This window comes from Denticeps clupeoides, chromosome 14 (assembly GCF_900700375.1).
Source record: "Denticeps clupeoides chromosome 14, fDenClu1.1, whole genome shotgun sequence".
Taxonomy (NCBI): Eukaryota; Metazoa; Chordata; class Actinopteri; order Clupeiformes; family Denticipitidae; genus Denticeps; species Denticeps clupeoides.
The window spans coordinates 21158399-21183450 of record NC_041720.1 but is presented as its reverse complement, the minus strand read 5'-3'; the positions used below and the strand labels follow the sequence as shown (position 1 = coordinate 21183450).

Below are 25052 nucleotides of genomic sequence, written 5' to 3'. Positions count from 1 at the left end.
TGATAAAAAAAAGAAAGAAAACCATGGTAATGCCTGTCTGTGTATGAGCAGACAGATCCCGGACCGGAGTAACCCCTTCCGGACCGGATCATGACAGTGGGCGTTCACCCCTCCGTTCTCTCTCTCGATCGAAGGTAGAAAGTGGGAAATATTGAGAGTTAAGAAGGGTAAAGTGTTACAAGGAATGGACAAAATGGAGAAGTATTTTAAAATATGGGAAACGGAAGGTGAATGAAGGAACAAAAAAAGGGGGAAAACGCTGAAGCTGTGAAACTAAATACCGTTTCTGCTGCTGCTGTTGCGTCTTTGTTTTCTATGCAAAATTCTAGAGGATCTTCAGCCTGTCTGAGTCTAGACTCCGCCCCTCCACCCTGGAAAAATGTACAGCCCCTACCAGACCAAGAAGATGGCTTCCACAGCCGATTCCTGCTGCAGTACTACTTACTACCGTCAGAAGAAGTCCCTGCTCCGACTCTACAAGAGCCAACCAACTCCAGAACAACTGTTGGCCCCATTCAGGTAGTGGACTCTCTGGACTGGTATAAAATGTGATGAATCCATTTTCTCCCTCCAAGACCCCCATGACCCTGCGGTGACCACCCTCCCCATGGTCCAGGTGGCTGGAGGAGATGGCCCTGTTTATGTTTATAAGACCTTGGACAACTGATAACCTCTTGAACTCCTCTAAGCAGCTCCCTAAAGCAGAACGAGGGGGAGCAGCCTTGTCTAGGATTTGCACATTGTGGCTTGGCTCATCAACAAAGCGAAAAACAGTATGATGTGTTCTTCTGCTGTAGCCGAATGTGGCCCAACAAAAGCAGAGGAAAAGGACGCCTATGGTGGAAAACGTGGACACAGAAGAGGACAAGTCCACCATGGGCATTTCCAACTGGATTGATGGGTGACGTGAGATGCAGTTCCAGACAGAGGCATGGCTGAAGCCCTGGAGAAAGTTCCACATAAGGTTATGTACATCTACACTGACACACGCTGAAACGAACATACACTGACAGAAATGACACAAACGTGCATTCTACACAACTCTTGCAGTCAAGGTTGCAGAGAGAGTCACATGGATCCATGCGTCTCATTGTAAGAGGATTCCAACTCCAACAGCGCACCCGAGCAAGATGAGTAAGGGAATCTGTGTCTTTACTTCAACACGTGCCAAGCTACCAACTCAACCTTGTCCCTGCATCCTTTCTGCATATATGATAAGCTAACACTTAACCTCATACCTGCCCCTACTAACTCTGCCCTCTCTTTAAACCCCATATCTCTTTCTGTTTTCCCTCAGTCAAGAAGGAAGAGATCAGTCGAGGTCCTAACATGTCCAAAAGTGGTATTAATCATGCACACAGGTTCCTCATAAAAGTGTATTTTTCCATGAACTCTTTTGCCACCATCTCAGTTCCACTAATTGGTTTGTCCTATAAGGGACATAAAGCCATAGACTATGCAGGCTACTTCTGGTATATGACTAATGATCCACCCTAGTGACAGATTCCTGACGACAATGATGAAGCTATTACACGTAAGCACGTGCAGACCACTGCATGCTGCCTGCTTCCACTGTTAGAAACACTGTTCAATGCGCCACTTTTTTCATAGAAACGTGTGTGTTTAGCATAAAACCATGCGTTATAATGCACCCGAATTATGGCCCGTATGGCCTTGTATGTTTCCTCTACCTCCGCTCAATTTTACATTTTGGCTCCGCCCTGTCTGTGAGGCGCCGCAGGCATTTTAATTGATTCATTGTTGCAGCAACAACAATTGACAAAGAATATTAATTTTTTTTGTGCCACGTTTTCAGCATAAATTTTTACCCACTAACCCCGTGGTAAAGCTTTACCATAAAAGGCCATTTTTTTGATGGCTAGTTCAAGTTCACATGCTTATAAATAATAACTATAATAAAACAGTTACACCAACATCTCAGACAGAGTTAAAAGCCAAGGAGAAAAATGTGTTTTTAATATTTTTATAATATATTAACAAAGTTTACGGGGTATGAGTATTTTTTCAAGGCTGTAATGGAAATGTACTACTGCAGACTCCACAGTGGCTGACAGTTGGCTGGTGTTACGAGTGAGTTCCACCATTTGTTCCGAGATGGACAGCAATGGACATCCTTGGCTGCCTGTTGACCCGAAAACCCACAACAGAGGTGTTGAGTAAAAGTTCCATATATGGCAGTGGGCAGGGACTCGGAAATCCGACTTCTCTCCACTCCTGTAGTTGGAAAAGTGTTGTAAGATGAAACGCCCCAGAGGGGCTGCTTAGTCTGTACACAATGAACTGACGTGAAGGGGAGGTCTGTGGTTGGCATCTTCTGGGGAGCGTGGTCAGCATCGTTGGTGCTCTCCAATCTCCCTGGGCTCCTTTATGTGCGGTGGGGAAAAACACACAAGTTATTTTGAGGCCGGGCCATCGGCAAAACATTGCATTGTGGTCACCGGAACTGTAATAGTTTTGAGAATGTTTGCTGCTATAGAGCTCCGCAGTTGTGGAACAGCTTGCCTGTCAGTGTCCGGGACTCAGACACAGTCTCAGTGTTTAAATCCAATCTCAAAACCTATCTGTTTTCTCTGGCTTTTTGCTAAAGTCCTAGACCCTCATTTCACTTCATTTTGACGCAGTGTCAATTATAAAGTCCAGTTTATCACAGAGTCCCCCTGTTAGACACAGACAAAGTTAAATTCACCCTAGTTAGGCTGTCCTAGTTAGGGTACCGGGCCACTGTAGCACCAATATACCACTATAACCACAGATTTCAGTATCAGTCGTACAGTGCAACCGTCTGCCGCTGCTTCTGTTTGTTTTTCTCCGAGACACGGAATCAGGCGCCCAGACTACTGGCAGACCCCAGTGAAGAGACAAGCAGATACATCCTGGTTCCTGACAACTGCTTTACAAGGACAAAACATGAAACAAACCAGAGGGTCACCACCATTACAACTACAGCTTCAGGGATCTTCAAATGGACCAATAACATCATTACAGACACGTAATCTAGACCATGACACTGACTACATCCTGGACTACTCCAACCCTACAACTGTAGGACTTATTATTATATCATATCCAACCCTGCACTGACACCATTTGCAGGCTCACTCTACCCTGGAAGGGGGTCCCTCTCTGTATCACTCCTTCCCAAGGTTTATTTCTTTCTTTTTTTCTCTCTGTGTGGAGTTTGTGTGGAGTTTTTCCTTGTGTGCAGAAGGGTCAAGTGTGGGGGGGGGTCAACTGTAGGGCCTGTCAAAGCCCATTGAGACATACTGTATGTGATTTTGGGCTAAATAAGAAATAAATGTTGTTGTTGTTGTTGCTTCACCGTTTTTAGATCTTTTGTCAGTTGATTCTGTGGTGTATTGAAGTATAATTCCAAGCTGTCACGACCATGCGGGATTGATGAGGCAGGTGTACGGAGAGGAGGACGAAGAGTGACGAGGAGATGAGGAATGAAGGACGCTATCACCCGACATCACGAAGCCATTCCTTCATAATCAGTACTTGGAGTTTATCAGATTTTGTTTGTCCACCCACCTCACAGGACCACAAGATTTCAAGGAGATTAAGTCCGGGGCGTTTCCTGGCCAGGGAACCACAATTTCCCAGAACCACTGAGTCCTCACTTTGGCCTTATGACACGGAGCTCCATCATGCTGGAAGTCATGCTGGAAATCATGCATTGTTCTTCACCAAACTGTTCTTGGATGGTTGGGAGAAGTTGCTGTCAAAGGATGATTTGGTATCATTCTTTATTCATGGCTGTGTTCTTCACATCTCAGGATGCTTTACTGTTGGCACGAGACAGGACTGATGGTAGCACTCACATTTTCTTCTTCAAGCTTTTAAAGCATCCAGTTTGCTCTTCTAACTTAATCAGCAATGCAGAATGATCTCCAGCCTTGTGCTCCTTTGGGAAAACCAGTTCTGAAGCAGGTGAGAACCTGGCCAGCAGGAGCCATCTCTGCTCTTCAAGACTGTTTTGAGTGCACTGACTGACATGTTCAGGGAGGTTGAAGTTTATTGTCATATGTACAAAGTATAGCGTACAGAACACAATGAAAGGGTGACAAGGTGGCCCTAAAATTCAGAAAATTCACAGCCACTTCCAGGACAGCGGTGACACGCAACGCATGTGACATCCAGGCCATGATAAACTACAGGACTAAAACCTCTGCCTATGACAGTGACCCCTCCTGAATGACTTCTACACACGACAGAACAACGTGACTGTGAGGAAATCCAAACCTCCTTCCAGTGATCAGGTGCTGTGTCCAACCACGGCGGACGTGAGGACACTTTACTGGTCTGTGCGCAGGTATTTTTATACGTAGGGTGACATCTATCTAGTGACATCTGTGGCAGAACTGTTCTGGACCTCCACTTCTGCACATTTTAGAAAGATCAATGTTTCCTCAAGATTCCACTATTCCAACTACATTATATGTTGGTAATTGTAAAAGGACCAGCTATCTACTGTTCTCTGTGATGGAAAAAAACAGAAACCATATTAACACATATTAACACTTTAATTTCAATACACATACACAAAAATTAAAAAAGATCCGATAAAAAAATACAAATAGTGTGCCTTTTACTCCTCCCTACGCCGTACCTCCCCCAAAACACTGAGCATGAAGAGAAGGGAGACCTGAAAGTTGAAACCCTGATAAGATTTACACAATATTTCAATATCAGAATGGCTTAAAATATTCTGAAAATGCCTGAAGTTTTCAGAAAGTATTTCATCTTTGCTTATGTAATGGAAAGATGTTAACAGGAGCTGAGAGCTTTTCGGTCTTTGAAGTCTTTTCTGATTGAACTCTGGTGAAGCTCCAAAAACACAAAGAGTTGCCCAATGTTTCCATATTACATAAGCACAAAGAGAGAGAGAGAGAGAGAGAGCAAGAGAAAAATAGACAGACCACGAGAATGAGCGAGCAAGACAGAAAAAGAATGAGCGAGCAAGAGAGGAAAGGAATGAGCGAGCGAGAGAGAAAAAGTGAGCGAGCGAGAGAGAAAAAGTGAGCGAGCGAGAGAAAAAGAGTGAGCGAGCGAGAGAGAAAAAGTGAGTGAGAGAGAGAGAAAAACAGTGAGCGAGCGAGAGAGTTCTTTGTGAATATTTCTAAAATGTTTCTAAATACGTCTTGAGCAGCAACGTTTCTTCAACAGATATCCGGTCATGGAAGAAACTCAGCCCAGTCAGTAGCTCCACATCTCGGACCCGTGCCACATGGAGCTTAGCCCACTTCTCCACCCACTGGAAGTCTGGTTTATCCTGTAAACAGATGAGGGACAGTCTCAACATGACGTCTCTGTATCCCACAGCTGATGTCTAAAAAAGAAAACCACCACACCCGTCAACTCAAGCAGGACAGATTGGAATGGAAATGGCATCAAAACTGGAAGTGCTCTGACTAGCCTGGAAAGTCTCATTGAATATCGAAAAGAGATGCTCATCGGTCATCTTTGATCTGATATATTAACACAGGTTGATTACTATTGCAGTTACATGGAAATATTGTATTGTAAATGGTACTATTACACCATTACAGAAATGCCTTGTCCAAAAAGAACATATAGCTGTCATACACCTCCAACAAGACGTTCCCGTCATGGCTCCTCTGTCCAATTGCCTTACACACCAAGCAGCAGCACTATAATGGATGCACACGCATGTTCTGCCGTAAGATTGTGCCACGCCCCAAGTGCATTGCCACCCTGCATAGCTGTAGTGATGGATAGATAGTGTGTGAGTTTTTAAAAGAGCAGTAATTCATTCAGGGGACCAGTAAAGGCATTTTCAGGCCTGAAACTAATGATGGGAGTGAAATAAATTCTCTTATTTAAACCCCTGTGTACTGACATGGGAAATGCTTTGTTAGACATGAACCTGTGGACTTACTGAACAAGTCTCTAGTCTGTCTGGCCGGTGTGGGAAGATGAAGGAAACTGCAGTCAGAGGACCTTGGCACCCATCTGGAGAAAAGGAGGAATTCTTGCAGCTCGTGAGAATCACAAAGAAATGTGTTGGGACTGGAACCTCTTCCCTGTTAAATATAAGAGACAATACCAGAAACATGCATTTAATCAGGGTTGAACATAATATAGAAATCATTATACAACAAGAATACCTACAACCTTTAGATGCCCCCCCTGACACTCAGTAATGATAATATACCTTGAAGAGCATAAATGACAATTAGAGTAAAATGATCTCACTTTGTTGAGTGTGAGTCATAGTGTCCATCAGCATTTTCATCAAAGATGGGTCCACTCATGACGTTGACTCCATTCATACGCTCTAGATATTCCAGTATCGTGGCCTTGTGAAAGTACTCCCAAACATCTAAAGGAATGATGGAAACAGACAAACATCAATTTGGAATCAATAAATGAAAATAAGAACTACATGAGTTCATTATTTGCTTGTACACAGTTATGCTTTTATGACAATAAAGAAATCTTTTGTGATGAATATTACGGAGGTGGAATCATTCTCCATGTATTCCAGAACCTACCTCCTGCGCTCAGTACTTACCAGGCCCTCCAGGAAGTCATGATGTTGCGGTCGCAACAATTAACGCAAATTATTTGCAAGTTGTCATGATATGTATGAATAATTCATGTTTTAGATGTAGTTCACGTGGTAGCCTGTGGATGGCAGTGTAACAAAGATAAAAGAAAGTGAAGTGATTGTTATTGTGAAATAACTGTATTTAACCATCACCCTGAGTGAGCAGTGGGCACCATGACAGGCGCCCGGGGAGCAGCGTGTGGGGACGGTGCTTTGCTCAGTGGCACCTTGGCGGATCGGGATTCAAACTGGCAACCTTCTGATTACATTTGGTAAAACATAAAAGTTGGTGTAGTGTCTACTCTATAAAGTAATATGGTGTCAGAAGTGGGATTAATTAGGAAAACAAGAGTGTCACAAGCATGGAAGGAGCAATGGGTAAATCCAAACAGAACTGTGGAAAAGTCTAATGGACGACAACTGGGAATCTGCTTAGCTCCATGAGATGCAGCAATAATGAGAGAGCATTACCACTTACAGACAGTCGAAGAAATACCAGCATAATTCCAGCAATAATGAGAGAGCATTACCACTTACAGACAGTCGAAGAAATACCAGCATAATTCCCTTTGCTGGATGCAAGCTCAGGTTTTTGCCAACTTAAATTAGTTGAAGCTCGCTCTCGCGTCTGGGGAGGAAGTTGCATGGTAGTGGGAAGGTGAGCATCAGCACGCATTCAACAAATTAATAACAATCTCAAGTAATATGACGTAAAGCTTCCAGTGACACTGGACAGTTGACTGGGTGCGGCCTTATTCCAAGAGGACACGCCAGTTGCTTACGAATCACGTGCATTGACAGAATCACGTGCATTGACAGCTACGCACAAATAGAAAAAGAGATGTTCATCAACTACAGGCTCACTCCATCACCAACCTGCACTAACACCAACTACAGACTCACTCCATCACCAACCTGCACTGGCACCAACTACAGGCTCACTCCATCACCAACCTGCACTAACACCAACTACAGACTCACTCCATCACCAACCTGCACTGACACCAACTACAGGCTCACTCCATCACCAACCTGCACTGACACCAACTACAGGCTCACTCCATCACCAACCTGCACTGACACCAACTACAGGCTCACTCCATCACCAACCTGCACTGACACCAACTACAGGCTCACTCCATCACCAACCTGCACTGACACCAACTACAGACTCACTCCATCACCAACCTGCACTGACACCAACTACAGACTCACTCCATCACCAACCTGCACTGACACCAACTACAGGCTCACTCCATCACCAACCTGCACTTGCACCAACTACAGACTCACTCCATCACCAACCTGCACTGACACCAACTACAGACTCACTCCATCACCAACCTGCACTGACACCAACTACAGGCTCACTCCATCACCAACCTGCACTGACACCAACTACAGGCTCACTCCATCACCAACCTGCACTGACACCAACTACAGACTCACTCCATCACCAACCTGCACTGACACCAACTACAGACTCACTCCATCACCAACCTGCACTGACACCAACTACAGGCTCACTCCATCACCAACCTGCACTTGCACCAACTACAGACTCACTCCATCACCAACCTGCACTGACACCAACTACAGGCTCACTCCATCACCAACCTGCACTGACACCAACTACAGACTCACTCCATCACCAACCTGCACTGACACCAACTACAGACTCACTCCATCACCAACCTGCACTGACACCAACTACAGGCTCACTCCATCACCAACCTGCACTTGCACCAACTACAGACTCACTCCATCACCAACCTGCACTGACACCAACTACAGACTCACTCCATCACCAACCTGCACTGACACCAACTACAGACTCACTCCATCACCAACCTGCACTTGCACCAACTACAGACTCACTCCATCACCAACCTGCACTGACACCAACTACAGGCTCACTCCATCACCAACCTGCACTGACACCAACTACAGGCTCACTCCATCACCAACCTGCACTGGCACCAACTACAGGCTCACTCCATCACCAACCTGCACTGACATAAACTACAGGCTCACTCCATCACCAACCTGCACTGGCACCAACTACAGGCTCACTCCATCACCAACCTGCACTGGCACCAACTACAGGCTCACTCCATCACCAACCTGCACTAACACCAACTACAGGCTCACTCCATCACCAACCCTGCACTAACACCAACTACAGGCTCACTCCATCACCAACCTGCACTGACATAAACTACAGGCTCACTCCATCACCAACCTGCACTGGCACCAACTACAGGCTCACTCCATCACCAACCTGCACTAACACCAACTACAGGCTCACTCCATCACCAACCCTGCACTAACACCAACTACAGGCTCACTCCATCACCAACCTGCACTGACATAAACTACAGGCTCACTCCATCACCAACCTGCACTGACATAAACTACAGGCTCACTCCATCACCAACCTGCACTGACACCAACTACAGACTCACTCCATCACCAACCTGCACTGACACCAACTACAGACTCACTCCATCACCAACCTGCACTGACACCAACTACAGGCTCACTCCATCACCAACCTGCACTGACACCAACTACAGGCTCACTCCATCACCAACCTGCACTGACACCAACTACAGACTCACTCCATCACCAACCTGCACTGACACCAACTACAGACTCACTCCATCACCAACCTGCACTGACACCAACTACAGGCTCACTCCATCACCAACCTGCACTTGCACCAACTACAGACTCACTCCATCACCAACCTGCACTGACACCAACTACAGACTCACTCCATCACCAACCTGCACTGACACCAACTACAGACTCACTCCATCACCAACCTGCACTGACACCAACTACAGGCTCACTCCATCACCAACCTGCACTGACACCAACTACAGGCTCACTCCATCACCAACCTGCACTGACACCAACTACAGACTCACTCCATCACCAACCTGCACTGACACCAACTACAGGCTCACTCCATCACCAACCTGCACTGACACCAACTACAGGCTCACTCCATCACCAACCTGCACTTGCACCAACTACAGACTCACTCCATCACCAACCTGCACTGACACCAACTACAGGCTCACTCCATCACCAACCTGCACTGACACCAACTACAGACTCACTCCATCACCAACCTGCACTGACACCAACTACAGACTCACTCCATCACCAACCTGCACTGACACCAACTACAGGCTCACTCCATCACCAACCTGCACTTGCACCAACTACAGACTCACTCCATCACCAACCTGCACTGACACCAACTACAGACTCACTCCATCACCAACCTGCACTGACACCAACTACAGACTCACTCCATCACCAACCTGCACTTGCACCAACTACAGACTCACTCCATCACCAACCTGCACTGACACCAACTACAGGCTCACTCCATCACCAACCTGCACTGACACCAACTACAGGCTCACTCCATCACCAACCTGCACTGGCACCAACTACAGGCTCACTCCATCACCAACCTGCACTGACATAAACTACAGGCTCACTCCATCACCAACCTGCACTGGCACCAACTACAGGCTCACTCCATCACCAACCTGCACTGGCACCAACTACAGGCTCACTCCATCACCAACCTGCACTAACACCAACTACAGGCTCACTCCATCACCAACCCTGCACTAACACCAACTACAGGCTCACTCCATCACCAACCTGCACTGACATAAACTACAGGCTCACTCCATCACCAACCTGCACTGGCACCAACTACAGGCTCACTCCATCACCAACCTGCACTAACACCAACTACAGACTCACTCCATCACCAACCTGCACTGACACCAACTACAGACTCACTCCATCACCAACCTGCACTGACACCAACTACAGGCTCACTCCATCACCAACCTGCACTGACACCAACTACAGGCTCACTCCATCACCAACCTGCACTGACACCAACTACAGACTCACTCCATCACCAACCTGCACTGACACCAACTACAGACTCACTCCATCACCAACCTGCACTGACACCAACTACAGGCTCACTCCATCACCAACCTGCACTTGCACCAACTACAGACTCACTCCATCACCAACCTGCACTGACACCAACTACAGGCTCACTCCATCACCAACCTGCACTGACACCAACTACAGACTCACTCCATCACCAACCTGCACTGACACCAACTACAGACTCACTCCATCACCAACCTGCACTGACACCAACTACAGGCTCACTCCATCACCAACCTGCACTTGCACCAACTACAGACTCACTCCATCACCAACCTGCACTGACACCAACTACAGACTCACTCCATCACCAACCTGCACTGACACCAACTACAGACTCACTCCATCACCAACCTGCACTTGCACCAACTACAGACTCACTCCATCACCAACCTGCACTGACACCAACTACAGGCTCACTCCATCACCAACCTGCACTGACACCAACTACAGGCTCACTCCATCACCAACCTGCACTGGCACCAACTACAGGCTCACTCCATCACCAACCTGCACTGACATAAACTACAGGCTCACTCCATCACCAACCTGCACTGGCACCAACTACAGGCTCACTCCATCACCAACCTGCACTGGCACCAACTACAGGCTCACTCCATCACCAACCTGCACTAACACCAACTACAGGCTCACTCCATCACCAACCCTGCACTAACACCAACTACAGGCTCACTCCATCACCAACCTGCACTGACATAAACTACAGGCTCACTCCATCACCAACCTGCACTGGCACCAACTACAGGCTCACTCCATCACCAACCTGCACTAACACCAACTACAGGCTCACTCCATCACCAACCCTGCACTAACACCAACTACAGGCTCACTCCATCACCAACCTGCACTGACATAAACTACAGGCTCACTCCATCACCAACCTGCACTGGCACCAACTACAGGCTCACTCCATCACCAACCTGCACTGACACCAACTACAGACTCACTCCATCACCAACCTGCACTGACACCAACTACAGGCTCACTCCATCACCAACCTGCACTGGCACCAACTACAGACTCACTCCATCACCAACCTGCACTAACACCAACTACAGACTCACTCCATCACCAACCTGCACTGACACCAACTACAGGCTCACTCCATCACCAACCTGCACTAACACCAACTACAGACTCACTCCATCACCAACCTGCACTGACACCAACTACAGGCTCACTCCATCACCAACCTGCACTTGCACCAACTACAGACTCACTCCATCACCAACCTGCACTTGCACCAACTACAGACTCACTCCATCACCAACCTGCACTGACACCAACTACAGACTCACTCCATCACCAACCTGCACTGACACCAACTACAGGCTCACTCCATCACCAACCTGCACTGACACCAACTACAGGCTCACTCCATCACCAACCTGCACTGACACCAACTACAGACTCACTCCATCACCAACCTGCACTGACACCAACTACAGACTCACTCCATCACCAACCTGCACTGGCACCAACTACAGGCTCACTCCATCACCAACTCATAACAGCATTTATTTAACCCATTTACATTTACAGCATTTACCAGACGTCCTTATCCAGAGCGACTTAGTCAGTAGTTACAGGACAGTCCCCCCTGGAGACACTCAGGATTAAGTGTCCTGCTCAGGGACACAATGGTAGTAAGTGGGATTTGAACCCGGGTCTTCTGGTTCATAGGCGAGTGTGTTACCCACTAGGCTACTACCACCCACTGATATCAACTACCGGCTCACTCCATCACCAACCTGCACTGACACCATTTGCAGGCTCACTCTACCCTTCCCAACGTTTCTTCCTTTCTCTCTTTTTTTTCTGTGGAGTTTTTCCTTGTGTGCAGAAGGGTCAAGTGTGGGGGGGTCAACTGTAGGGCCAGTCAAAGCCCATTGAGACATACTGTATGTGATTCTGGGCACAATAAGAAATAAATGTTGTTGTGTTGTTACAAGCCAGTAAATGAAATGTACATCGCAGACATGTTGTTTGCAGCATATTTACCAGTGACCAGCTCACCCGATACTGATTTTAAGCTCAGGTGAACATGGGGATTTCCAACTTACACAATGCAAGTGAGAAATTAGAAGAAAGGAAACATGATATGGAACTAACTAAACTTACAGAGACAGTCCTGAATGGATGGCCAGAATCTACGAAAGAAATACAATCGTATTGGAACTACAGAGTAGTAATTTAAGTAGTGGATGGAGTTAAAGGAGAGTAACTCATTGTTCCAGCAGCAATAAGAGCTGAAATGCTAAAGCATATTCACAAAGTCACTTGGAAGAGATGTTCTCTTCTGGTCTGGAATATCACAAAGTCACAATTCATCAGACATAGAATTCCTGAAATTCCATTTCAGATGACAGACCACAGTTCAGCTGTCGTGAATTGCAGGCCTGTGCAAAAGAGTGGGATTTCACTCACAAGGCAACCAGCCCTCACCATGAGGATGACATGGAAATCCAGACAGTTAAACTCGTATTCGTCTTTTTCTGAATCTGAGGAGGACATTAACCAGCTCAGCTGTTAATGAGTCTATGCATGAAGACAAGACTTCCAACATCACAAAGGGTGAAAGCCCACACGGTCACTAACACAGTGCAGCAGTGTTAGAAACAAGCCAACAGAAACAGAAAGAATCAGAGAACTAGAGCTCTTCAGAAACAATGTCCGAACGTGGAAGCCAGACCAGGTAACAAGTCTCTCTGAACATCCAAGAACCTATGTAGTTCAGATGCCTGATGGACAGCGGAAATGAAGAGTCCAAAAAGAAGAGTCAAAGGAACATTCTTCTGTTTGTGCAGTTGTTTGATGTCATGATATGTATGAATAGTTAATGTTTTAGATGTAGTTCATGTGGAAGCCTGAGGATGGCAGTGTAACACAGATAAGGGTTATGGAAAAAAACAAAAAAGGACTGTGTCCTGTCTGCTCTATAAAATAATATCATAACGCAATCATGAGCAAAGCACTCACCGAGTTGCAGACAGTTTCCCAGCAACCTTCCCAGTTGCTGCTGCTAATCCAGGTAGTAACAGGTAGTAGCCTAGTGAGAATCTTCTGCATGGTACACTGTCTAGTCTCTCACACGACCACTAATGTAGGAACCCGCACTGTCTGTGTGTTTTATGATGAGTTGTAGAGGTGAGAACACTTTTACATTTACGCCCTTATCCAGAGCAATTTACAATCATTAGTTACAGGGACAGTCCCCCCCTGGAGCAACTTAGGGTTAAGTGTCTTGCTCAGGGACACAATGGTACTAAGTGGGATTTGAACCTGGGACTTCTGGTTCATAGGCGAGTGTGTTACCACTAGGAAACTACCACCCTAGCCACTTTTCCCATGCATTCTGTATCGAACGTTTATACTGTTCATAGAAGACTCTTGTGGGACCCTCCTGACCAACAGGAGCAGGTTCTAGCATGGCGATGCACAGTGGCAGTTATGGTGCCCCAGACTGCTGAAAAAGGTGCGGGGCTGCACATCATAGAGCAGTGGTGGCCTAGAGGGTAAGGACGCGGATCCTTAATCAAAGAATCGTGGGGCTGAGCATCATGGGACAGTACAAGATAAAAAATAAACAGCATAGAGAATACGCTGATCATATAATATAAAAACATCACTAGGGTTCATCAGGGTTACAGTATGTGGATGTGTGGAGTTTAAGTGGGAGGAACTACAGGAAGAAGAGAAGCCAGCGGAGGAGGTGCGATACTGTGGAGATGGGTCCTGCATTCCAGCACGGAACACACACTTCTGTTGCCATGAGTTCTAAACACATCCCTCAGAACTGTAATAACTGTGGGTGCAGGAAGAAATGTACTCTGCTGCTGAACATCCAGAGACTGCAACATGGCAACCTGTAGAAAAGCCACTCACTAAAAACAGGAACAGAGCAAACAAAGCATAATAATCATAAAAGCATTGCACTTGGTCTTAATTAATAAGAAATCCGGCGGATCTAGAATTCTCAGAAACTCCAAAAATCGATATAAGAGCTGATATTCTCAGTCCAGTTCAGATTGCACTAAAACTACCACGGAACTTCCATGAAACTCGGTGGATTGTAACATGGGCCATAAAATGTAGAGGAGATGCAGTTCCACTTTGCTTTTTCCTCTAGATGGCAGTCCAATTCAATATGGTCCAAATGCCACTACTCCATAATATCACCCAGGAAGACCCAGGTTCAAACCACGATCACTGTGTCCCTGAGCAAGACACATGACCCTGAGTAATTTCGAAAATGAAGTGTGAAACACCCGAATCTGCAGAGATGTGGTAGAAGAACTGGGGGTTGAGAACAGATTGTATTTCTGCTGGAGAAGCAGTGGTTTTGTTTTTTACTGGTTCATACTGGTACCTAAACTACAGTACATTGTGCCATGTCCTACAAGTCCCTGTTGTCTTCAGAGGTGGTTTGGGTGCCATTTGTGTAGTAATTAGTTTAGTGATTTCTGCTTTAAATCATCAAATGCTGGTTTTCATGATAAAACAAGCGACTATATTAGACTGTTTCTTATTTGAGATTTTGGTAACTTGCTTGAGAAATGTTGAGAACAGGGGTCACCGGCCCTGGTGCAGAGGACACCTTTTCTTCATTTAGCCTGAACCTGGTTCAACTTCTGTACTCGTTATCACCACCCAGTTCTTGGTTGAATGAGGTGTGGTGGAACTTGGAAAGATCTAAGCAGGACCAGGGTGGGTGATCCCTGCTTTACGATCTTTTGGGGTTGTTCGGCTGCCTGTTACTCGGTCTCTTCTATAAAAAACAATAGATAAAGTCCCATAGTGGTGAAGAGTCACCTCTGAAAAGCGGGAACATGGGGGCGATGTTGCTGGTGATCTGCGAATCAGACGTGCTTCTGTTGGAACTCAGATCTGTGGAGAGAAGGAAGCAGTGAATACTGTAATTTACCATGAACAGGACTGGGTGGATGATGAATGGGACTTCTGCATTATCGTGCCGAAGTGTGACCCAGGCAGGACGTACTGGGCGGATGCAGATAGCCGAAGGTCAGTTTGGGGTCATCTTTGTAGAAGCTGCAGGACTGACTCACACTGGGCTGGACACGGACATCGGCACGCACACACCAGTCACTGTTCGCGCTCAGAGGCTCCACGCTGTTCTGTGGGGACATCAGGACACACGTCAAATCAGTCCTGAGGCAAAAAGACGTTTTCACATGCACACCACATAGACCAGAGAAGGAAAACACTATCTGCTGTGGGTTTCAGCTCTTACCACATGATGAGGATCTGGATGAAGATCTACAACAGCAGAGAGAAACGTACCGGATTTTTCAACGTGTAAGCAACCCACAGCGGCATACGGGTGTCCCGGCTGAATCCAGTGATGTAGTCGGAATGGTGGAGCAGGCAGTGGTTGGTGTTCCGCTGCAGCACTCGCGGAACGCCGTATGGACAATGAAGAGCCATGACCCCAGGACCTGCAGGATACCAGGACAATACTTTCATAGTTCTACACGTCCAACACACAGGCAAAAGGATCCTGAGACACATATCCAGGCTTCTTTAGTGGGCACATGAGACACACCACAGCACAGCACCCAGTGCACACAGTGAAATGTGGTCTCTGCATTTGGGCCAGTGGTAGCCTAGCAACTAAGGAAATGGGCCCTTATTCGGAAGGTTGCTGGATCGTGTCCCGATCCGTCAAGCTACCACTGAGGTGACACTGAGCACCTTTCCCCTCACTGTCCCCTCACACTGCACCCCGGGCGCCTGTCATGGTGCCCACTGCTCATCACCCTTGGTGATTTGGGATTTGCACATTTCCGGTCCACATCCTTGCCACCACTAGGCCACCTCTGCCACCAAGGTGAGGCCTTCACAGCCATAGGAGGCGGCGACTGAAAGGTAAACAAGCTGAAGCCACAGCGGTTTCTCCTTGGACCAGGTTCTGCATACATTTTATATTGTAGATTATAAATTGTTCTAATTTTAGACGACTTGTATTGTGTGTATAATGTGTATATTGCATTCCCTCCATAAAATATAAATGCATAAAAGAATGATTTTTTCCATCACAGTTCATTACAGAGGATTTCAAGTTGAGTTTCTTATCAAATCTGGATCATTGCCTTTGTGACTGAACTCGAACTCGACGCTGAGATCTACTTACTGGAACTGGAGCTTATCAGCTGTTGGTTGAGAGTCTTCACCTAAAGCAAGCAAGAGCAAAAACATCATTTCTGTTCATATAAAAAAATTGAGGTATGTTTCCATTTTGTTATGAGGCTTCAAAGGGAAACTCAAGTGAAGCACGAGGAGTACGTTTGAATTCATTCCTTTTTTCATGATATATAATTATCACTAAGATGTGGTCTTTACAGCATCCCACAGTTAAAGCGGACATCTGTCTTTGAGGAACTAAGAAAGAGGGCCTGCATTTCTATGTCAGGATTCTACTAACAGCCCTGATGTGTGCAAATGAAGTGTCTATATCTGATATAATCTGAAGCTACTTTTTATTGTGTATTTAATGCTATGCACACAACCAGCTGGTGCATACAGGCAAAGAGGATGTAGATCATGCACTTTTTTAGGCTAGAGTTGTACATCATATGCTCAGTAATGAAATTTTTTATGATCTGACCCAAGTGAAGCATATTAATAGAAAAAAAGACTCTTGTGCGGCTCCATACTGAACATATAGTTAAGCAATAAAATCAAACTGCAATGATCCTTAGGAAAACAAATATCTTTCAAGTCCAAATTTGAACAAGGTCTACATCGCACCAACACAGAACCTTATGACTTTAACACGTGTTCCATAAATCCTTCTGTGGTACCTTCTCCTTAGTAAGAGAGCTACAGGTGCAGCCTAGGTCATCGGTGGGGTCAGGGCGGCTGGCACTGCAGATGGAAGCTGGTGACAGCTCCGCAGGGAATACTGGTTGGTGAGAGGGACTCTTCAGGAGATGATTCAAGCTCCCATGAGTCCCATTGTTGGGAGCAGGATCAATATTTAATAAATCTGGAGATCAATTCATACCAGCATATTAGAACATATCAAACCGTGAGGGGAGCTGATAAAAACAAAATCAAATAGTAAAACTGACATTTGAATTTCTGTCAGGAAAGTACAGACGCTGTGCTACACCTGCCAAGATAGGGATTTAATCATCCATATTATGGGAAACTATAAGGTCAATCAAACATCCCATTGCATTTCACTCACCACACATCAGGTTGTAGACTTCAATGTTTTCAAAAGGTGCCACTTGTGATTTGTGCTTCAGTGAGGGTCCATACGCCATGAACACAGTCTGCAGATGAACAAATGGCTCTCAAATGAACAAACTGTGCTGGTATGACACGTCAAACATGGTCTAAAGCCGTTTCTAAAAACACCATCACTTGTGGTCAACGTCCTCCCTCTAAGATCCCACTTGAGTACTTTCAAGTACTTACTCTCTGAATCGGACGTGTTTAAACTTCTCCAGTCAAGCTGCTCCCTGGATCCCATCCCCTCACACCTCCTTCAGTCCATACAACCCACCATAGTATCTGCTCTGACACATGTCTTAAATTCCTCACTCACAACAGGAACATTTGCCACTGCTTTCAAACAGGCTGTCATTGCTCCCCTGCTCAAAAATCCCACATTAAACCCGTCTCTATTGGATAGCTACCGCCCAGTCTCCAACCTTCCTTTTCTTTCAACAATTCTTGAAAGAGCAGTCCTGGCTCAACTTTCTTCATTTCTCCACCAGCATGATCTTCTCGACCCTTTTCAGTCTGGTTTCAGGAAAGGACATTTGACTGAAACCTCCTTTGACAAATTTAATCACAAAATTCTTCTCACCACACTCTCAGATTTAGGAGTGACAGGAACCATATTAAACTGGTTCACCTCTTATCTTCACGACAGGTCTTTCAAGGTATCATGGGGAGGTGCGACATCTGTCCTCTCTAGGGTAACCACAGGGGTTCCACAAGGCTCTGTCCTTGGCCCCCTTCTATTCATAATATACACTTGCTCACTTGGTCACATCATCACTCTTACACTGATGACACCCAGCTCTATTTGTCTTTCCCACCAGAAGATGCCACTATTGCGACAAAAATCTCAGCCTGTCTCTCAGACATATCGACATGGATGTCTGAGCAATAACTCCAACTCAACCTATCAAAAACTGAGATTCTGATCTTTCCAGGCAACAATTCCCCTAAGAAGCAGCTGAAAACCCACTTGTTCAAAAAGTATTACAGACAAATCTAACACTTACACACGCACATGCGTACACACACACACAAAATAAAAGTTTGTCCAGCACTTAACATTTCCCTGCATGTTCTATTCCTGACAAGTTGGGCCTTATCAGGGCTCTTAGTTTGTAAACTCAAAATCTATAGAAACCGAATGAGAATTGCTGGTGTCCTCTTGTAAGTCGCTTTGGATAAAAGTAAAGTAAAGTAAGTATTTGCCAGGTTCTCTGTAAAAGTAGAGTGATTTATTATTATTAAAAAAATGTCTTTCATAAACTCAAAGCATTGAAAACAATTTCCATTATGTGAGACACAGTGACTATAGAATAGAGGGTTTTATAACAGGTTTAGTTAGAAAGTTGGCCAAGTCAGATTTCCTAGAATAGGAACTGGTGAAGAAATACACATGCGTTTGTATATGATACGCAGGGATGATAACGTCAGTATTATATTGACTGTCTGCATTTTACACACTGCTGCACTGAACATGCGAGGAGCGCCACACACACAGACAAGTTTAATTACAGGCGCATCTGTATTAATCCGCCTATCCAAGCAGCATTTGTTGTCATTCCACTTCTGGAAAATATGGACATCAGTGGGAGAAAGAAGAAGGTGTTCCAAAAAATGAGAGGGGCAGAAGAAAGAGCCTTCTGTTGGTTATTGTGCAGGATGAAGACCCACCAAAGGGACAGTGTTGAGGTTGAGAGTTGAATTTTCATTGGTCAACACAGTAAAGACATTTTGAAAGAAATCCAGTATCCACCCAACCCAACATCTCCAAATGATCTCTTTCACTGACCTGCATGTTCTTGAACACATTATCAGAGCCATGGAAGCCACCATAACAATACTTGATTTCCTTTGGTGTGCTGAGGGTACAAAAATGTATGGGGTTATGAAGATGATATAACAGCCGACAGACTCAAAATTCCTATTCGGTTCCCTTTGTTGAAGTTATATATGAATGAACAACCCTAAAAGCACCACAGTTTAAACTTTTATTACAAAATTTTGAGAATTTTTTACGATAAAATAACATGTTTTCCAGCTGGAAAATGTACTAATCAAAAGCTCTTCACTGTCTCTTTTTATCAATCTGTATGGAAACTGTAAAAACGGACTATACAACAATACATTAGTTTACTCATCACATTCAGGATTAAAAAACTGTTCATGATTTAGTATCAACATGCGGTTCGGTCACTGTAATCCCGACCTACCGTGCTGCCTGCCATGTCTCCTTCATGTAGAGGTGGGCCCTTTCAATTCGTACATTATTGGCAAAATGAAACCTTTTAGGGAGGTGCTCTTTAAGGTAGGGTCGCATCGACTGGTCAGGGCTCTTGCACTTCAAAAGTGTAAGGGGAGAAGAATGTATACAATGTGGTAAGGCCCATAAATATTGGGGCACGGACAAAATTCTAATCTTTTTGGCTCCACACAACACCACAGTGGATTTGCCTCTCACTTTTTAAGGGAAAAAAATGCAACGGTAAGCTCAGAAACAGCAAAAGAGCCAGAAGACCATGAAAAACAACTGTGGCGGATGACTGAAGATTTCTTTCCCTTCATAACCGCTTTCCAGATGAAGAACACGCTCCAGGACAACAAGAGAAGAGTTGACCAGAGTAAAAACACGAAGGTCAGATCTGAGTTTTAAGTCTAAAAAGGGCTTTACAGTTCTGGAAGAGATGAGACAGAGTGATGGGAAGGTGAAGAGTATGGAGAAGGAAAGGAAACATCAGTGAATCAGTGAAATATCTCCTCATCAACGCAGCCGCTGATTATGACTCTATGTTGCAGACTTTTTGACTGCAAAGGATTTACAACCAAGTAATAAAAAGTGAAACTTTGGTTTAGGTTCATTTGTCCCACTACTTTTGGTCCCTTAAAAAGTGGGCTTCACCTATAAAAGCTCAAGTTCAATTGGTTTTAATGTAAAAACCCTCAAAATAAAGATGAAGGTCTGCAGTTAAAACACATCTTGTTTGTTTAATGTCAGATCCATTGTGGTGGTGCATGGAGCCAAAAAGATTAGAATATGATTAAATGATTAAATTCAATCAAGACAGGTTCCACTGGAAGCTCTCATACCGACAGGTTTTTCACCAGTCCCTCATAGTCAACTGGAAAGCAAACGAGAGGAGAGTCAAAAGTTTTTGCCTATCAGACATGTAGGTGAAACAAACCAAACTCACAAGTAAAGAAGTACTCAGATCTCATTGGTCTGATTCGGGCTGCGGGTCCTTGAACCACAACAATGTCGTCAACTTTGTCTTGGTAGGATGACACAAAAGCTGCAGTCTTACATGAAGCAGTCTCCATTCCTAACAAAGCAAAGATCAGAACTGAAGACAGGGCAACTACAAGAAAAAAATGTACACTTTAACAATGATGTACCAAATCCGATATATAATATTAGTATATACATATATAAAATATAGATTGCGTGTGTGTGAAATATTAATTCTGATGGGCGGGCTCCAGCTGGAATGGCCCGACTACTGGCCGTGGGAGCTGATCGCGCCCTGGGTCCGGGATGTCAGCAGGGTGGACGAAACTCGGGAGCACCGCTGAGAGCGAAGATGACGTGGATTGGTGGGCGGTCTGGGTCGGGATGGCTCTGCCCATCGCGCGCGTCAGAGATCTTTGCGAAGTCCAGGACGACCCGTGTGACTTCTGGGGGTACGAGGGAGACACAGACTATGAAGAGAGTGACGAAGACGTGAAGTGGGCGGTTGGTGCCGGGATGGCTCTGCCCATCAGGCCAGTCCAGGATCGTCATGAGGTCCGTGGAGACCCACATCCCTTCCAGAGGTGTGAGGACCACGAGGAAGACGACGGCTAGCTGGATGTTCTGGCAAAGCCCCACACTGGCACCAGGGACGTGCACCGAGAGGGCCTGCATATGACCAGAAGGCACCAGACAGTGGTGCCGTGAGCAGTCACCGCCCATCCAGCTCTGGTCGCGAACCTGCCTTTCCTCTGCCCGGCTGTCCCCCAGCTGAACGGCAGCGCAGTACCAGCGCCCCCGCCTGCAGTAGTGGACGTCCACTACCCTCCACGGCACACGCCCACCACCATCTCCACCGACGTGCCCAGCCCCGTGTGGGACATCCCTTTGGTCCCAGGACCCTTTAGTGGAGCAGAAGGTACATGCCAGTCATTTATAACTTCCTGTGTTGTGTACTTTGCTGCTCTTCCCTCCCTTTCAGACGCGGAGAACATCACCACCATCCTCACGCGTCTGACTGGGTCAGCATGGGGCTGGGGAGCAGCCCCCTGTGGCAGCAGGGAGAGACGGACGGAATGGGTTTTCAGGAATTCCTGGATAGACTGAGGGCGGAGTTTGATATGCCAGAGCCTGAGCCAGGGATTAAACTCTGCCCCTCCACCACACCCAGTGGCAGTCAGGATCCGGTGCAAGGACACCCAGCACTGGCAGGCGACGAGAAGGTTGCGCCTCCCGTGATCCTGGCTGTGCCTCCTGAGGAGGTCCCGGAGAGCCCAGAGAGGGAGCCAGATCTCTTCTGTCTGTCTCCGTCTGTGTGTTTGTGCGTGGCTTAAGTGTCCATATATCGCCCCCACTTCCCCTTTTTTCGTCCACCAGTCCAGCCGGGAGGGGGGTGCTCCCATAAAGTTTCAGTGCAGTTCAGGTTGGGGGATCCTCCCAAGGCTGGGCCGGCCGGGCCCCATGGGCGAAAGCCCAGTAACCCTCTGGGCCGGATACACTGGCTCTTCCTTCCATGAAAGGTCTTCTGAACCATTCTTTGTCTCACCCTTTACCTAAGACCAATTTGTCATGGGAGACCCTACCAGGGGTACCAAGTGCCCCAGACAACACAACTCCTAGGATCATTAGGGTTCTCAAACTCCTCCACCACAATAAGGTGAGGGTTCAAGGAGGAGCATAATAAAAGTTAATATTGTAATTCTTAATCTTAAATCTAATTTGTTGGTTATAGGGGGAACAAGCTGGAACAATTTATCATTGAAGATCCTATTAAGCAGATCCACTGTGTGCACCGTGTGCTGTGCTGATGTGTATCACAGTGACAATTCACTTTGGGAATTTTGTGAACCTTAAGTTATACATTATAACTATCCTGTCCCTGGTGCCTGTAAAATGGTACAAATCTGCAGGGTCATAAGTTCATAAGGCACACAATGATCTATTTCCTATCATCTTCCTCATTCTATCTACCTATTTAAGTTGATAACATTGGTAGATACATTGGAGTCAGATAACGCAAGTCTAGTTATTTATCCGGTTGGAAAAGTGGGGCATCAAGGATACATGCTAAATCCGTCACGATAATTTCAGATAAGCAGGTTTTACAGCATGAACGTTGGAGGTTGAGGTGCAGTGGATCGACCCAGAGCTGTACACATTACTTGTGGAATGCTGTGGAACATTTTTACATACATATGTTCTCGAGGCATTGATGAATTAAAAATTTGGATGTAATTACGTCTCAGAATCCCCTTGCCCCCCTACTTCCTCTGATAAGTTTAAATAACTAATAATGTGAACTAAGCTGGAGATCGTTGAATGTTCATACCATGATCTGACAGGGCAACCAGGTTCACACATTTATGGAGTCCCCTCTGTTTCAAACCATCCATCAGCAGGCCAAGGACCCTATCCACTTTCATGAGGGCCACAATAACCTGCCAGAAGAGAGATAATTATTCGTCTTTGTGCTTATTCATTAATCTTTCTCACAGTTTAATGCATAAAATACCTGACTGCTCATTGGGCCAAACACGTGTCCGGCAGAATCTGGCTCGTCAAGGTAAAAAGTGTAGAGGTCTGGCCTGTTAAAAGATTTACTCAGCAACAAGAAGCAAAGAGACATATATTCATTACAGCATCTTCTATAACCAGTTAATACAACTGCTATAACTATAATCTTCTTTAAACAGAAAGTACGTAAGGGGGAACAGAGCCTCTTTTTGAATCTGAATAATCTCCTGTTAGGGGTCACCACAGCGGACGGTTGTCCACACATTTGGCATGGCCAAAATTATTTATGCCTTTTCTTTTTGTCTGATAAAAATTACAGGCCGTCTGGAAAATGAAAGACCATTTGGAAGTTCCCAGTTATTTATAGGCTAACCGTGTGGCTAACCATGGATATACTTGTTTGATCTGTCTTGGTTAATTGTAATCCAAGCGCACACACACACACACACACACACACACAGACACACACACATACACTCACATGCAGATCCGCAGATGCTCCTGTAACTTCAGTACAGTACGCACTGCTAATAAACACTAAATTATCCCTCAGCAGGTCATGCCTATACTCTATGTATTTACTACTTTACTATATGCATTTACATTTTCATACACTTTCATTCCACGTATTAACTGGATGACGATGTATATAAATATACACTAATAAAAGTACATACCTTTTTTCATCAGGGAGTTGTAACCAGTTCAGAACAGTAGCAACTCTCTCTTCAAAAGGGATAGCCCTGAATAAAATTAAATATTAATATTAAAATTAGGTAAATGCATTCCATTTATATATTTGAATCAAGTAGAAGACACTCTTGCTTTCTGACCTGTTGTACACCTTGTAAAAGTCGGGGTATTTCCCCTTAATTTTCACATCTGATCCTGGCCAGAAGAAGGATCCAGTCGTCATATTGTTCTTCATTGCTGTAAGCCAAACCTCAATACAAAAGAGTGTGGATGGGTGTAAATGGTTACAGAGAACATCATGTTCCACAGAAAACATGTTTTATGGCACTGTACTGAACTGAGATGTAAACACAGCAGTCTGGGTAAACCAGAAGCCGCATCAAACCGCACCCAACAACCAAACCGCTCTCGCTTCATGTCCATCACAGTGCATGTATTCAAGATATGGTTAAAAGAACTGAGATAGATCTGAGCCAAACCCCAGAGAAAGATTTCAACTAGAGTACCACAACACATCTAAAACCCAGCCACTAGGGACATCTGTACGGAAGACCATAAGTACAATAATTTATATGCTTTTTAAGATCATGGTTTTATGCAAAAAACAAGTATTCACAAAAAAAATGCACCATCACACATTTTGCATTGCTTGACGGGTGTTAACGCCTGGTCTGAGCACACGCTCCACATGCACGTGAAGGGTCCAGTCATTAACTAAAGGTCTGTTGGCGCCATGCAATGCCGAACGTGTGTTGAAAA

At 45.5% G+C, this 25052-nt stretch overlaps 1 protein-coding gene and 1 long non-coding RNA gene across 4 annotated transcripts in view; both read right to left on the bottom strand.

The window, feature by feature from the left end:
• Window positions 1–1956: 1956 nt before the first annotated feature.
• LOC114803436 (uncharacterized) lies at window positions 1957–2613 on the bottom strand. The gene is made up of 2 exons (XR_003751920.1): window positions 2307–2613; window positions 1957–2235 (listed from the first exon to the last, which is right to left on the bottom strand). It is a non-coding gene; the product is annotated as an uncharacterized LOC114803436 (long non-coding RNA).
• Window positions 2614–4525: 1912 nt separating this feature from the next.
• Window positions 4526–25052, bottom strand: part of LOC114803432 (ectonucleotide pyrophosphatase/phosphodiesterase family member 3-like) — a 32899-nt gene continuing 12372 nt past the window's right edge. For 2 of the 3 annotated variants that reach the window (XM_029002971.1, XM_029002973.1), the window contains 17 exons: window positions 24434–24543; window positions 24278–24343; window positions 23599–23686; window positions 23416–23524; window positions 21052–21180; window positions 20948–20979; window positions 20074–20201; window positions 19653–19722; window positions 17820–17907; window positions 17431–17615; window positions 16761–16800; window positions 15911–16065; window positions 15609–15744; window positions 15422–15496; window positions 6238–6364; window positions 5921–6065; window positions 4526–5293 (listed from right to left, as the gene is read on the bottom strand). In XM_029002971.1, coding sequence (XP_028858804.1) covers window positions 5141–5293; window positions 5921–6065; window positions 6238–6364; window positions 15422–15496; window positions 15609–15744; window positions 15911–16065; window positions 16761–16800; window positions 17431–17615; window positions 17820–17907; window positions 19653–19722; window positions 20074–20201; window positions 20948–20979; window positions 21052–21180; window positions 23416–23524; window positions 23599–23686; window positions 24278–24343; window positions 24434–24543 — 1836 coding nt within the window. In that variant the 3' untranslated portion in view covers window positions 4526–5140. The remainder of the gene's footprint in view (window positions 5294–5920; window positions 6066–6237; window positions 6365–15421; window positions 15497–15608; window positions 15745–15910; window positions 16066–16760; window positions 16801–17430; window positions 17616–17819; window positions 17908–19652; window positions 19723–20073; window positions 20202–20947; window positions 20980–21051; window positions 21181–23415; window positions 23525–23598; window positions 23687–24277; window positions 24344–24433; window positions 24544–25052) is intronic. The other variant, XM_029002972.1, reaches the window with a different exon arrangement.